We start from the raw sequence: 17,414 nt of genomic DNA, 5'->3' as shown, positions 1-17,414 counted from the left end.
ATACATGTGAATGAACACAAGGATGGGCAGAATAGTGGAACTGAATAGACACGCCAAACATTTATTTATTTATTCACACACACACCCCACACACATATGTATACATGTATATGTATTTTTGAATTTCTGAAAATTTATATATGTTATTGTAGATATATTTTTGAATATCTTTTTCTTTTCCACTGACCAGTTTTCCCATTCTTATGTCAATGCCATACTATTTTATATTTAGCTTTAATATCTAATTTGGAAAGGTTCCTCTCACTATTTTTCTTTTTAAAAATATATCTATTCTTCCATAAGAATTTTTAAAAATTAGTTTATAAAGTTCTAGAATGATATAGTTGAGATTTAAAATTGCCATCATGTTACATTTATAATGTAGGAAGGATTTAATTTTTTTGAAGTTTTCCAATAAATCTCCTTTATTAAGCTTTTTATTAAATTTTTGATAAAGTTTATGATTTCTATAGGTCCTATATCTTTCTTATTATATTTATAACCAAGTATAGTTTAATCACATTTCTGCCATTTCCATTTCTAATTAGTTTCTAATATAGAGAAAAGCAATTGGCCTTTATATATTCGTGTTATGTTACCATCTTATCAAATTTCTTATTAACTGAAACCATGTTAGTACAATGTCAGGTGTCTTAGGTATATAACCATGTAACCTTCAAATAAAGATTTCTTTATTACTTCATTTTTAATGTTTAACCCACATGTTTTCTTATTATATTAGTTAGAATTTCTACAGAGTGTTAAATTGCAATAATGTTACTAGCCAGAATCCCTTTTTAGTTTCTGGTTTCAGGAGAATGACTTCAGTTTTTTACCATTCAGTCTGATGTTTTGACAAATAATCTTTTTTGTATTTCAGCTATTTTTTTCTATTCATGTTTTACTAAGAGTTTTGCTCCTGAATTCTAGCAAATTCCCACTTAATATTTCATTATTATATCATTTTTTATCATTTAATTTGACACAAAAAGTATCTTGTTAATGATGATCCATCCTTGAATTTCTGAAATTAATCTTACTTGGTCATAATGATAGCTTATTTTTCCTAGTACACTGTTGGATTCAACTTTCTAAGACAATATTTTAATTAAAATTTTTACATCTGAATTCATGAATGATTTTGATTTATAATTTCCATTTTGTGCTTGTTTAGGTTTTTGTGTGTAGACTCTGCCAGCTTCTTAAAAATGAATTGTCTACAGTCTGTAATTATTAGTCCACAGAATTTATGTGTTCTTCATTGTTAGGTAGAACTTCAAGTGTACAACTATCTGGGCGTGGTGACTTTTTTAAAAAAGCAGACTTACAATTTAGTTTATGTGGTCAATTCCATTCTCTTTCTTACCCCTGTTCAAATTTGAGGACTTACAGATTGTCTTATAATTTTCAAATGTAAGTCTATAGAATGTGTCATATGTTTATTTTTTCATTTAATCATGTTTGCCAAATATTTTTGCCTATTTTATTCATACTTTAAAGAACTAGTTCTTGTTTCACTTATCCTTCTTTAATCTGTGTTTTTTTTTTTTTTTAAATAGCTTTCTTTTTCTTAAATTGGCTCCTTAGCATGGCCTGGACTGTAGTGAGGCAAGTAGAGCAGTCTTCTTGGGCATAAAATTTAAGAGATGCCAGAAATTCAGTAGTCAAGATACTTAACTGCAGTGATATAATTGGGATTATAATGCAGTCGAGGGCATTTTTTTTTAAATTAAAAGTTAATACAAAAAACTCATAATGGATCAAAATTTTAAATAAAGGCAGAATCAGTAGTACTGATCTTCCTTTTTGCATGGCTCAACACAGTGCTGCTCCTTAGTTCATTTATTTTCATGCTCAAAGAGCGACTTTCTAAGTATAGAAATTGTAGGCTAGTCTATATTCTTTATGACTGTGAAACCCCTCTTAGTCATCTTTGATGAACTATGTTATCTTTTTTTTTTTTAAGATTTTATTTATTTATTTGAGAGAGATCACAAGCAGGCAGAGAGGCAGGCAGAGAGAGAGGAAGAAGCAGGCTCCCTGCTGAGCAGAGAGCCAGATACGGGGCTCGATCCCAGGACTCCAAGTTCATGACCTGAGCCGAAGGCAGCGGCCTAACCCTCTGAGCCACCCAGGCACCCCTATGTTGTCTTTTTTTTAATGAACATTTATTAAGAATCTTTTGGGATACTACCAGTGATGGATAGAAAGATATCTCAAAAGCTTAAATTCTAGAAGGAAGACATACAATGTGGAGAGTTTAGGTGAATAAGAGAAGAAATTCAGAGAAAAGATTATCTGGCATATAATATTAGGCTTACAATTTTATTGCTTCTAGAATAATTGCTAAAATTACCAGGTGGCGGAATAAAATGAGTTACAGTGAAGTTTAGCTTACATATTTTTCTAGTCAGAGATGGAATTTTACAGAGAAAACCAAATTACATATCACATTTTTATTAGCCTATTCATGAATTTTGTATTGTATCTTTAATTTTCATAAGTCAGAATATATGTGTTGAAAGAATAAAGACTTTTACCACCTTATATCCTTTCAAGTGCAAGACAGTATGTAAACAAACAAGAAAGAGCACTAGTTTAAAATAGGTTCAGGAATTCAATTTAAGACAAAAGAAAACAAAAACCAGAGGCAAACCCTCCTACAAGATGATTATCTTAAACTATCAAGTTTTAGTAAAAAACGAAGCACTAATATTAAGCATTTTACCTAGAATTATTATTGTAGAAAAGGTTTAAGATTATTGTATTCCCTTTCATACAGTCTTGTGTGACCTATTTTTCTCTATCCAGAAAATTTTCACATCAAATAAAATTGATCTGAATGTCTGTACAGTGTACCCTCCATGCATATTTTTATTAATAATGACAGTAATCTTGTGTTTTAAAACATTTCAAAATGATTTTTTTACCATGAATTCAACTTAGATTCAAATGACTTGCTGTAAGTCACAAAATTAATCAGTAGTCGAACCCTCTGAGCCCTCCAAATTCAAGTCCCCTATTCATCATTTACTATCATCTAATAATGTCATCAGATGATAGAGATGAATTCAGACAGTCGATTAACAACCTATGTTGACATAACTAGGATCTGCAAAATTGTAAAAAGAAGTAAAAGATTGAATGACTGTCCCTGAGGAATTTAGACTCTTAAGCCAATATTTTTAAACTGGACTTTTCTGAGTCTAGCATTTCTAATTACCTCCTAAACATTTCTTCCTCGATATGCGTATTCCACCTTAAATTCAACCACTGAAATCAAACTTGTCATGTCGCTCTCTTAAAACAGGCATCATCTTCCAGTGCTTTTATTTTTATTGTTGTAACAAGAGTGCCACATATGGCTTTTACAGTCTGTACTCTGAACAAAAGGACTCAGCTTCTGGAGGGCCTGAGAATTTCCACCTTTCTCTTTTTTCAATCATCTATTTCAGATACACATACTATTTATTTGTACCACTTTTAGTCCCCCAGATAATGTTGCATTCACCCCTTTTCATACACACTGCTAGGAGCCCAGTGCAATCCTGTGCCTCATTCCTGACCAGTTTCAAAGACATTTTCATTGAACTTTCCTCTGAGTCCTTTCTCTGCTTCTTTCCTTCCTTCATTCCCCTACAAATTGCCCTTCCTTAAAGGACAGATTTATCTTATCATTTCACTGCTAAAAAGCGTCATGGGTTCCTTACTGTCTGTATTACTAAGAACAAACTCTTCAGCTTGTCATTCTTTGACCAGCCAAGGATCTAAAATATTTGTGATCTCTTGTGCAATATGTTGCATTTTGTAATCACTCAGTAAATATTTATTCAAGTATTAAATTTGAGATCTCCCACAACATGTTCCCAATGCCCACTTCCCACTTATGTCCAACTAGACCCTGATTTGTACTCAAGGCACCATTGTGTGAATTACTTGATATTTACAGAACCAGTCCACATGTGTTCTGTTGCTGATTCATTCCATCATTCTTGTCTAGTCTTACCAAGTGCATTTCTGGACCTCCTCTCTAGGCTTTCATTGTCCTGTGTCTGTCCTTGTCCTTTTATTATGACTCACTTATTTTGTCTTCTCGTTTTAAAGTCACCCTTGGTTTGTTCCTTCCACTAGATGTTAAGTTATTGAGGCTAACAAGTTTTTTACTTGTCTTTGCCTCCTCTTGAGCCCCACGCTCAATGAGGAACATGTAAGTATTTTTTAAAGTTTGTAATTCATTCTTGTTTGATCAGTTCCTGGATGCCTAAGAGGACACATACAACAAGACCACAGTCCTCCATTAAAAGCTTCAGATACCCAAGCAAAGATGAGGCTCATGCTCCTTTTCCTTTCTGAGTCTTTAGATGCTTTTACTGTATCTGCTCTCATCTCCTTGGCTTGCATTTGATTTCCATCCTGCATGAAGCAAGCACCCACTTGGCTGGTCCTGTGGGACCCACTCTGGGTCTTTGGACTTGGGTTGCCTGCATCATCTTGATAATCATGAAGTGACCCTCAGAGGAACAATGGTACCCCAAAATTAAGTCTGCACAGCACAATTTGACTTTTGGGGATTGCTAAGTTCCTCCTCTGTGAAACAGAGTTGGTGTAATGCTGCTGTAATTTCTGTCTCTGTGCACCTCTGTGTAACTGGTCTATTTTCTGGGGAAAAGGAAAACTGGGAGAACTGATATGGGACCTATTCTCATTCCCTATTCTCACTCCCTGTTCATTTCCTGTGCTCTGGATTGCTTTAGTTGGCTCTGAAACTTTACTCTCACTTTAATTGTAAGACTCTCTGGTTCAGTTCTTGTACAGTTTTTCTTAAGGCTATTAGCTGGCATAAGAGACTGAATCACTCAGCTCCAAAGAAAAGGGACACTTGTTCCTTCCCATCAGAAAGTGTTTTTATGTGACTAAGAACCCAGGGAAGTGTCAGAAGTTATTTCTTATGTAGCAGTCCCTATCGAGGAAATCTTCTGCATGATAATTATTTGTGGCTTGCCGGGAACACACACATAAGACTGATCATCCAAGTCCTCCAAGCCCCCAGTGATTTAAGACTGTCACTGGGAGTAACCAAGATGCATTTGGGGATGATCAGCCTATTGGTGATTCTCTGGGAAGCTCTTCCCATAAGCAGCACGTTTGATCCACCACATGTTTTCCTAGAATAGAACACAGACTCCTCTAAGTCTTTCTTTCTTTCTCATTGCTGGGTGGATGTCTCCTCATTGTAATGTTATGATGTTGGTTTTGCATTGAGGATTGGTGACCAATCTTGTTGAGGACCAAAACTCTTAGAATAAAGAAGTGGTCCTGCTATACCCCCAGTTGCACTGGGTTTTCAGCTTCTAGGGGTAAGATATATGGCATGCTGGTCACTGCCAGGTAGACGTTGCATCCTTGAATGAGACATAGTGGATATTTCAGTGAGACACGTGGCAGACTGGTCACTGCTGGGTGGATGTCTGCTTCTTGGATTTCCTAGAGACATGTAATCTACCAAAACTAAAGCAATGAAAAAAAAAGAGAGAAAAAGAAAATTTGAGAAAACCAGTTACTAGCAATGAAATTTACTCAGTAACCAAAAAATGTTCAAAAGTCAAAAACCTGGGACCAGATTGCTTCACAGGCAAATTCTACCAAACATTTAAAGAAATGTTAATACCTATTTTTCTCAGACTATACCAGAGAAATACAAGAGAAAGGAAAACTCCCATATTCCTTCTATGAAGACAGTATCACCTCAATACTCAAACCAGATAAAGACACCACAAAAAAAGGAACTATAGACCAATATCTCTCATGAATAAAGATGCAAAAATCCTTAATATCCTTAAATCCTGTATATATAATATTATATAATATATAATAATATGCGGGATATGTAATATAATATTATATAATATAATAATTTAACAGAATATAATTAATAATTATAATTATTAACAATAATTAATATAATATAATATATAATAAACTATATGTAATATATACACATTATTCAGCCATAAAAAAGAATAAAATCTTGCCATTCATGAAAACATGGGTAGAGCTAGAGAATGTAATGCTAAGTGAAATAAAGTAGAGAAAGACAAATACCATATGATTTCACTTGTATGTGTAATTTAGGCAACAAAACAAATGATCAAAGGTTAAAAAAGAGACAAACTAAAGGACAGACTCTTAACTACAGAGAATAAACTGATGGTTACTGAAGGGGAGAAGGGGGAAGTGGAATTAAAGAGTACATTATCATGATAAAAAAAATAAATACCAAAAACGTGTTTGTTAATTGAAAGCCATCACCCAGTTTTAAATATGCATAAAAGACAGTTTAACTAGACATTCAACTTTTGAGAGGTACCATTACTTGAAAATGAAGAGAAAAATGATTATCTAGAAGACTATTGTGTTTCACTTTTATTTCTGATAGCAACTAGAAACTAAGCACATTTTGATATTATTGGGTTAATAATATTATTGAAATAACTCATTCCTGTTGTTTTGTTTTTGTTTTGATAGAGAGATGCTGAATTCCAGGAACATGAAAAGATTCTGTCTCCAGATTTTCTTTCAGCTGCTCAAATCACTGAAATGCTGGCAGAGGACATAGATGGAGTTCAACAGTAAGTATTTCAATATTACAACCAAATATAAAACAGTTCTAATTCTGCATCTATAAATCTATATCATGCAAATATAGATAGATATATAGATATAGATATAGATATATCTCCATATATATATAATCTCCAGAGTCTGAAACACCAAAATTCTCAAACAACTGACTTTTTACACTGCTCAGCTGTCGTCTTTATGTGAGAAATGCATTTCAGACCAACATGCAAATGTTAACAGAGAAGAGGGATTTATTGTTAAAAGCAATCTTTAACATATGCTCTCTTCTACTTCTTTTCTCTTTCATTCGTAAAACTGTCAATTATGCACAGTAACCTTTAGGTCTTCTGTCTCATCGTGACAAGAACAAGTTGTTTTTTCTGTAATATTAAGAATTAATATATTTTAATACTTTGGAAATTATGAGTATTAGCCATCCACCTATGATTTTTATTGGATATAAAACTATACTAAATACTCTAATTTCATGTTTTTTTCCTAAAAATGTGAATATAACTGAATTTATGGGAATAATTCTAATACATGTACATCTCATTCTCTATAGCAAATCATTTACATAGAACTCTAGTCAGATATATCTAACACACAAGTTCCTAAAATGTGTTTTGAGTAATCAGTCATCTTAAAAGTTATCTTGCTCTAATAATATGAAGACTGATTGACTATAATGTGTAGAGAGCCCACTTTACACATGATGTGATGTTCTGGACTGTAATGTCTCTTCTACAGGCCAGTCATCTGGATGTTAGGAAGGTATTGTGGACTATAATGGACAAATAGAAAATGACTCTGTCAGTGGCTATCATTTGCAAATCTTTCAAATATTGTGGAATAGAGGTGATTTACTACTAAGAAGGAAATATGACAGATGTACTGGCTGGAAGAGAAATCTGAGAAGGGAAGACATATTAAGAGCAGGCAAATGACACTGACAGGCCTTTTCCCAGGATGGTCTTCAGTTTCAGGGCCTGCAACTCTTGCTAGAAATCCTAGTATCTGTGACTTGGCCATATTGCTTACCATCTATATCTTTATAAGTATTAAGGTAATTAAAAATTTCACAGATTTTTAAACAAGTATATCATGGTAATTTTAAGATTTTTATAGAAATGAATGGCCATTGGAAATTCTGAATTTTAGTATCAGAATTGATTAGCAAAATTCTTTTATTAGTATCACTGATTATTTATGCTTTAATAAGTATTTTCCATTTCTAGATATTCCAAATATTGATCATTAAAGTGCAAAAAATAGGTATTTCATACTAGGCAAAATAATATGATGACAGATATTTCTTAGAATTTATAATTTATTTGTATTAAATATCAAAGATGTTATATTAAATGCAATTAATATTAAATAAAAGATAATGCAAACAAAATATTTATACTTGTTTCATTCTTACCACATCTTAAGTTGTACTATGTACCATACCTTGTGTGATGATCTTTTTTTCCCACTTAATGGCTCTCTTTATTGCCAAATATTTAAATTCTAAAAGTATTTTTAATCTTTAAGCGGTGATGTCTAGGATAAAAGAAATAACACAGAGAGTGATACAGAAATTAACTGTATAAAAACAACCAGGTTCAACATGGGTTGACCTTTTAGACTGTTTCATTAATAGAATTCACCTGAAGTAATCTCGGATTTTTGATATCAATTTTGGATAAATGACAATGTTATATCAGGAGGTATTTCTTTGCAGAGTAATTTTTTGAGGTTCTTTATAAGATTTTTACAATAGTAATCCTAAAATATTTGCAATCAATCCTTCACTTCCCATTTAAAATAGCATTATTCTAGATGGCGATTATATACTTTTCAAAATGACAGAAATATAATTTAGGTACCCTGTCACCAAGTAACAGAAGTATGCCAAAATCATGCAGTCTATAAAGCTATATACCTATTTAAATAAATTATAGGAAATCACACTTCCCTACATTTTAAAATTAAAAACTGTTTCATGAAAGCAGCCAACCAAATGAAACATTATTGTATCATTAAGACACATTTCTAGATTATACTTCAAGTAAAGTTAAACCTCTGAGTACATTTCTCATGATCTCCTAACTATAATCAAACATTCATGCTTTTAATGTAACCCTGATTTTTTATAGATACACCCAAATCCTTGTTGAAAAAATGTTAAGGACTAAATTGAAAATAACTAAACACAGAAATAACCCTGAGAGATCTTTTAATAACCTTTCATAACTGGGCTTCCATGAGCTGTTCAGCTCTTGCCTTAAGGCTTATTTCTGAATGTCATCATATTTAAAAAAATAAGATGGGCTCCAATTTCAAGAGCATATAGGAATAATGTAATGCCTTTCCTGGGCTTCTTGATGAGATGAAGTAGATAGTTACATCACCTATCACTATAGTAAGACTTCCTAAATCCCAGTTAAGCATCTTTCTCTTTCCCCATAGTCTCTAATGCCACAGCTATAGCCTTCTCTCCTCTCCCATGTCCCGTCTTCCCTTATCCCCAGACGAAAAACTTAAAGATTTGCCAGTAAAATGCTTGGGACCTTTGCATTCAAATTGCAGCAGCATCTTGCTCCAGATGCTTCCCTGCATAACCTCCTTTGGGGTGAAATCTGTGAGCTGAGATTAGAAATGGTGAATAGTCAGCCCTGCAATTCAAGTCGAAGGTTAAGATTCAAATGGTACTAGGGAAGGTAGTGGAGGGGGTATGGGGGAGAGCAAAGATAGAGGTGGTCAAAGAAGTTTCACTAAAATACTCTTAGACAAATAGTTGGCTTCATTTACATATAATCAGACACTGAAAAAATGAAAATTAAAAGCAAAGAGCACATCAACTATTTAAGTCAAATATCTTATTTTTTTTAAGGAACAGCATGGAGATGACAGATGAAATGTACAGTGAGAAGGAAGACTAACTATTGGGAAAAAATGTTCAGAGATATTTGACTCCGGAGTTGATTGACTCAAGTCCTCCATAGTATCATAAAGAAATTTATAATTTTAGAATTGATTTTTCTTATGACTACAAGGTGGCTGCCAGTAGCAATCAAACATACTTATTTACTCTTGTATTTTTGTTCCACAGAATAAAATAAGCCTCATCCTTAGGAATTAGAACAGTTTAGGAGAGTGCCCACCACAGACCAGTAGTTACTATAGAGAATGCCATATATTGAATACCATTATATTGCATTATGGGAAGAGGGGGAGATTATCTTAATTGGTTTAGAGGAATCAGAACTCTCTTTTGTGGTTGAGGTCTACCTTGACACCACTGTAGATGAGATTTATGTTAGAGGTTAAATACAACATCAGCTTAATTTTTTCCCAAACTTGTTTCATCCTGCTGTAATTATTCTGATTATAGAACCTATTTCAATATTATGAATAATAAGGACTTCCTTTTTGAAATGGCAGTGTAAAGTTGTCATACGTCCACACACAGTCCTTCAGAAATCACATATAAGCAACAAGGAAATACCAATAACTTCTTTATCCAAACAAGGAGAATGCTGTATGTCCAAACCACAAAATAGAGGATGACTGCCAGAAGCATTATAGTTCAAGCAGAAATGAAAGAGAAAGAATGAGAAGGATACACATAGTTGAAGATCTTAGAGTGAGTTAAAAAACATAATTATTCTCCTAGGTGAGAAGAAAACCCTGAAGTGCTATTTCAAGAACACTTGTTTGCAGTAGCAGGACAAGGATATGCAGGCTTAGAACAGATAATTCCCATATTTACAAGAAATAGATTGTTTATGTGATGGTAATGAGAACCCATCCTACTTTTTTTTTCCTTTTCCCCACTAATTGAAAAATGAGTAAAAAACTAGAATAAATGATTCTGTACAGAAAATAGCTTGTCACATGGCCAAGTCTGAGAAAAAAAAAAAAAAAACAAGGAATATGCATACAAAACCATTTTAAGAAAAAAAGTAATTAAAGAATAAGGAGAAAAAACTGGCAAGAAAGAAAATACAACCAAATGAATATAGCCATGAGCAGAAAAAAAAAAAATAGTCAAACATTTATCATGAATTTACGAGACCAGTGCTCTAACCCCTGAGCTACGGAGCCTTTATCATGAATTTAAAAAGACAACTTATGAAGCAACCACAGCAAGAGTATAAAATAGAGATATAAGAACTCAAGGAAGAGATAACAAGAAATAAAAGGTAATAAAGCATGTAAAAAGGTAGAGTAGAAAAGAGAGAGCTCTGTGAACAGCCCAAGGGGCAATTAACACTGCTGAAAACCCTAAGGGACCTAGAAGACAGTATTGAGAAAAGTATAAAAAATGAAAAGGAAATTATTTCAAAAAAATATTTGAAGGTTAATAGAAAATTATAGCATAGACAAAATGAGTTGTTGTACTTCGAAGACAGAAGAAGGAAGAAGAGGAGGAAGGTGAGGAGGAGAATTACAAGAAGAGACCAAATGGAAGAAGAAGACCAACAGGAGTGCGGATTCTTGCTCTCTTTATCTCTTCTTCCTCTTCCCTCTCTCTGTTTTCCTTTTGAATGTTATTGTGGACTTAGAATTTTGATATAACTATGAATATTTTTGGATTTAGGGCATTATAGAATTTTCATTCAAGAAAAATCTTCGTGTTTTCAAAACTTAGAAAATGAGCTGTGCATTAATCTGGTTTTAATGTCTGGATTTTCTTTTTGTTACAGAAAATTGAAAAAGTTTTTGAATTTCAAAAACCTTAACACCTGTCTAAAGGAAGCCATTCTACTAGATTATTATGTATCTGGATTTTTGTGGGCTAGAGGAATGGAATTTTCTGTTATTCAATATTCAAAATTTATGACTTTACTAGATATGTTACTTCATAATCTTAGAAGTAAGTACATTATTTTTTCTTTTTTTTTAAAGAAAATTTAGGCCACTATCTACATTAATGTTCTTAAGCAAAAGTTCCTAATTTTCTTGCAATTCCTTTAGTGAAAATTATAAGGTTTTTTCTGGGTAGAGCAAAGATATATATAGTTGTGAAATTCCTTAAGTTGTGAAATTTCAAACAGTATTTAATAGGCTAAAGTTCTCTTAATTAACTTGCCAAAGATCTGTTAACTTCATTTAAAAATCTTATCAATGCTGTATGTCCCCAAAATATCATGTAGTTCACATTTATTTAGGTATTTTTTCATTGTTTGAACTGTTTTCATTTCATCTTACCTACAAGTATTACTGGGATATCTCATAAATGACTAATGAGAGGAGGTACGTAAGTCAATATCTAAACCCCATTAAATAGACATTACTCACATAACTTAGATTTTGTGACTTTTTTTCTTATATAACTTTGGAATGAGTTACTATAGGAAATTTGGAAATTCTTCCTTAGAGCACTTTTCAGTTGATAATTTTTTTTTTTTCAGAATAAATACAATTGCTTCTTGGAAAAAAGGAAAGAAATCTATTACTGATATATTGCCAACTCTGTGTGCTAGGCATTAGTTTGGTTCTAATCTTTAACATGCATTATTGAACCTCAGAGCAACTCCTGCATGGGAGGTATTATAACCACTACCTCAGTAGGTTCAGCATCTGCCTTTAGCTCAAGTCATGATCCCAGTCTCCTAGGATCAGGCCCGTGTCAGGCTGCCTGCTCAGTGGGGAGTCTGCTTGTCCCTCTTGCCTGCTCATGCTCTCTTTCTTTCTCTCTCTCTCTGTCTCTCAGATAAATAAATAAAATCTTTAAAAAGCAAAAAGATAAATAATTGTACCAATAGAAGAAAAAAAATAATTAAACTTGATAATGAAACTAATTTGTATGATATTAACTGATCAGACAGACTGGTTGTTTTTTTCCCTAATTAGGAAATGGACAAATATTTATAGAATCTTTGAGTACTACATGTCTCTAAACAGTAATCTTTCAACACCATTGCCAAAATTACTTGGCAAACAAGGAATCATGTAACTCTCAACTTGCATGGAAGATAATAATAAATAGATGCCAACTATAAGATGAAATAGATATTGAGATTATATGTTAAAGACTGAAACTGGTATTACAAAAATGCTTAAATGAACAACTGTGAACATCCTTGAAATAAATTTTTTAAAGAATCATGAAAAAAAAAGGAAGGTATAAAGAAGAAATAAATGGAAATTTTGGAACAAAATTATACAATAGCCGAAATTAAAATCTCATTAGATAGAAATAATAGCAAAATGGAAAAGAGACAAAGGAAAAAAATTAGTGAACTTGAACATAGTGTGATAGTAATTATCCAATCTGAACAATACAGAGAAACCTGCCAGAATCCCAAGCTGATCTCTAAATTTATATGGAATGGCTAAGGAATTAGAATGGCTAAAACAACTTCAAAAATAAGGATAAAGCTCCAAAAAAGCATATACCCAATTCTAAGGCTTACTGTAAAGTTACAATAATAAAGTCAATATTGAATTAGTGAAGGGATAAAGCATAGCTCAGTGAAACAGAAGACAGAATTCAGAAATACACTGATGCAAAAGTGGTCATCTGATTTTTTTTATAAATATGTAAAAGCAATTCAACAGAACAGTGTAATCTTTTCAACAAATGTTGGAATGATTTCTCTCTATATTGAAAAATATATATAGCTCAGCCTAAGCATTTTATTTGATACAATTAGCTCTAAATGGATCATAGGCATAAAGTTAGAATGTAAAGCTATAAATTTTTTAGAAGAAAATTGGGAGAAAATCTTCATGACCTGGGGTTTTACAAGAATTTCTTAGACATGACCCCCAGACCATGATGCATATAGGAAAAAAATGATAAATTAAGACTTCATAAAATTATAATAGTTTTGTTTTATGAAAAGTCACTGTTAAAAGAATGGACAAGCTGGCCGCCTGGGTGGCTCAGTGGGTTAAAGCCGCTGCCTTTGGCTCGGGTCATGGTCTCAGGGTTCTGGGATCGAGTCCCACATTGGGCTCTCTGCTCAGCGGGGAGCCTGCTTCCCTGCCCTCTCTCTGCCTGCCTCTCCATCTACTTGTGATCTCTCTCTGTCAAGTAAATAAATAAAATCTTTAAAAAAAAAAAAAAAAAGAATGGACAAGCTACAGATAGGGAAAAAATATCTGTAAATCACATATTGACAAAAGACTTCTTTCTGTAACATATAAAGAGCTCTCAGAACAATAAGAAAACAAATAATTCTATTAAAAATGGGCAAAGCTGTCAAAAGGCATAACTCATGTCAACTAAGAGGAAAACGTTAGACAAACCCAAACTGAGGAACATTGTACAAACTATCTCACTCTGGTACCTCCCAATCTGGCAAGGTTATCAAAAATAGGAAAAGATTGAGAAATGTTCACTCCAGGTTAACCTCAGGAGACAAGACTACTAAATATAATGTGATATCATAGATGGGATGCTTGAAATTTCTTATTATTTTTCTAGAATGTTAAGTAAAAATTGAAGAAATCTAATAATAATTTTAAAAATATATATGTAGTAAAAGAAAGGGATTTAATGAAAGCAAAATATATATACACTCTGACAAAAAACTATTTAAGAATAAACTTTAAAAAGAAATGTACAAGTCCTATGTGAAAAAACTCCAGAACTTTTAAAGGTCACAAGGAAGTTTTCTACATTTGGAAAAACCTTACAACATTCTTGGAAACACTCCACATCACAGAGAAGCTAAATCTCTCTAAATTAATATATAATATTAGTATTCCAATAAAAATACCAACAGTTTTTTGTTGATGTTTTTGCCTGGACTGACTTACTAGGCAAGATGATTCTAAAAATATATGGAAAGTAAGCAAATACAAATTGTCTTTAAAAACTGTAATAAACCATAACATATCTTGTTATTAGCAGTAGAATTAGTAATAGTAGTGTTATAAAATCTCAAATATTTGAACACGGTGGTTAATGACCAAACAGACCAAAAGAGCACAATGGAAAGTGTAGAAATAGAACCAAGCATTGGAATTCAGTATTTGATTGAATGACATCTCAAATCTATAATGAAAATATATACTATTCAATAAATAATATTGTGTCCTTCTAGAAAAAAATAAAATTGAATCTAACCCTCTTTCTGACCATAAACCAAAATATATTTCAAGTGGGTCACATTTTTACTTAAATATAAAATAATTGGAACAATAAAAATGTTGTAGGAAAATATGAATTAATTTCTTACAACCTTGGGTGGGTAAAACCTTTATAAATATGCCTCAAAATTCCAAAGACATAAAGACAAAGATAATTAAAGTTGATATATAAAAGTAAAAGTCTACAGAGAAAAGAATACCAAAAGAAAAATTAAAAGAAGAATAAGTAACTGGGAAAATTGTTGCATCGCAGACACCAGCAAACTATTAAGTTCTATAATATAAAAAGAGCATGCAGAAGCAAGAAGAAAAAGACCAATAATGCAATAGAAGAACAAGCCAAGGATATGACTAAATAAATACAAGAGTGTTTTGTTTTTTTTTAAAGATTGGATTTATTTGAGAGAGAGGGAGAGAGCATACACACACATGCACACACACACACACACACAGAGACACACACACACACACACACGTAAGTCGGGGGAGAGGCACAGGGAGACGGAGAAAGAATCAGAAGCAGACTCCCCACTGAGTGCAGAGCCTGACACTGGGCTGGATTGTGAGATCATAACCTGACCTGAAACTAAGAGTCTGAAGCTTAACTGACTGAGCCACCCAGGTACCCCAAAACAAGTGATTCTTAAACAAATGAAAAATTTAATATTAAAGGTAATAAGGAAAATCCTAATTAAAACTACACAGAAATGTCATTTGTCATATATCAGATTGACAAAATTGTAAAATTTTGGTAGCATTTTGAGCTGTCAAAGCTATGAGAAAAATGTACTATCTTATATTACTAAAGGGAGTATATATATAACACCCCCCCATGAAGTTTAGATTAGCAGCTATCTATCATATTTACAAATATACTGTCCCCTTTGACCCAGCAATTCTACATTTGGGAATTTATCCTATATATCCACTTACACACGTGTATGTAAGGTCATCAGTTGCAGTAATGTTTGTAAAAGCAAAACCTTAGAAATATCACCTGGAAACATTAGCATGACTCATGTTTAACATAATGTAGATACAGATATATAGTTGTATATCAAGTTTACACATATATGCTTCTTAGCTCTGTCCATGGAGAGGGCCTAGAAGAAATGACATCCAGTATAATAAGCATACCCAGGATCTAAGTCTTGCTTTATAATTTAATTCTCCAATAAAAGAAACCAGGGCTCCTTAGAGAAATGGCTGATTGTAGACCTGGAGCAGGAAACATAGAAGATGAGCCTGGGGCATATTGTAGTGACTAAGAGTAAATGCTCAAAAAATCAAAATGCTGGTGGTATGTCAATGGAATAGAGAAGACAACTGAAAAGATTCTAGTGTCCCAAGTTGGAACAATTTGAACAAAATAACATAGTATATTGAATTATAGTCCAAAATATAAAATTAACATCCACAAATCCATACTGATACAAATTAATGATTTGTATAAATAATCAACTGGATAACATACAAATTCCTAATAATTTATGTAGATAATTCACCTTCCAGAAGTTAAAGCACAATTCTTCACCCTTTCAGTATGAGATATACATTGACTTCCTTCCAAAGAGGACAGCATGGAAAGTGGAAAAAACGAACTCCACAGCAGAGAAGCCAAATAAATACTGTTCAACCAGGTGACTAAGGCTGACATCGTTAATGAAGAGCCATGTCAAATATCATATGCCCTTGATATAATGTGATAAGAATGGCACAATGGTCTTTATCCCCCAAATCCTTAACCCCTGCTTAATCATGAGAAAAATGTAGACAAACCCAAATTGAAGGACTTACTACAATATTTCTAACTCATACCTCTCAAAACTGTCGAAGCTATCAAAACCCAGTCAAGTCTGAGAAACCGTAGGGTCTAAGGAGACATAATGACTGAATGTAATTTGGTATCCTGGGTATTAATGAGCATAATTTCTTAAGACAGAAAAAAAGACTTCAATAAAAACTAAAAAATAAAGAAATCCAAAGAAAGTATGAACTCAGACAATAATAAATTATCAATATTTGTTCATTAGTTGTGTCAAATATACCACAGCAATGTTAGCAATATGGGAAACTGTCTGGGGTATAAGGGAACTCTCTGTGATATTACTGAAACTTTTCTCTCAAGCTGAAACTACTCTGAAATTAAAAGCTTATCAGTAGGGATTAACTCATCCCTAACATGGAATACTATGCAGCTATAAAAATAAAAGAATGAGGATGTTTTCTAGTTATGGTATGGGAAATTGTGTATTGTTATTGAGTAAGACAAGGTGTAGAATTGTGTGCTTTTGTGTATGAAAGACAAACATGAGAATTTATGTGTTATATATACAAAGAATACTAAGAAAATATGGAAAAAAAACTAATAAAAACTTTCCATAGGTATCTAAAATATACAAAGAACACCTACAACTCAATAGAACAAAAATAAATAACCCAACTTAAAAATAGGCAAGAGACTTGAATAGATATTTCTCCATGGAAGATATTCAAAAGGCTAACAGGTTTATGAAAATATCAGTAGTCATTACAGAAATGCAGATTCAAACCACAGTGAAATACCACCCCATGACTGTTAGAATGGCCATCATCAGAAAACAAGAGATGACAAATGCTGGCATGAATGTGAACAAAAAGGAAGCCTTGTGCATTGTTGGTGGGATTGTAAACTGGTATAACCACTATGGAAAACAGTA

At 32.7% G+C, this 17,414-nt stretch overlaps 1 protein-coding gene across 7 annotated transcripts in view; it reads left to right on the top strand.

The window, feature by feature from the left end:
* CABCOCO1 (ciliary associated calcium binding coiled-coil 1) overlaps nucleotides 1-17,414 on the top strand; it is a 121,228-nt gene that overhangs the window by 2,620 nt on the left and 101,194 nt on the right. For all 7 annotated transcript variants that reach the window (XM_004765678.3, XM_045069879.1, XM_045069881.1 and 4 more), the window contains exons 2-3: nucleotides 6,526-6,629; nucleotides 11,319-11,488. In XM_004765678.3, the coding sequence (XP_004765735.1) occupies nucleotides 6,526-6,629; nucleotides 11,319-11,488 (274 nt within the window). The remainder of the gene's footprint in view (nucleotides 1-6,525; nucleotides 6,630-11,318; nucleotides 11,489-17,414) is intronic.

The sequence above is a fragment of the Mustela putorius genome, unplaced genomic scaffold (assembly GCF_011764305.1).
Source record: "Mustela putorius furo isolate JIRA1106 unplaced genomic scaffold, ASM1176430v1.1 tig00003949_pilon_pilon_pilon, whole genome shotgun sequence".
NCBI lineage: Eukaryota > Metazoa > Chordata > Mammalia > Carnivora > Mustelidae > Mustela > Mustela putorius.
Note: the sequence above shows the minus strand (reverse complement) of the source record. Positions and strands in the feature narration are given on the sequence as shown.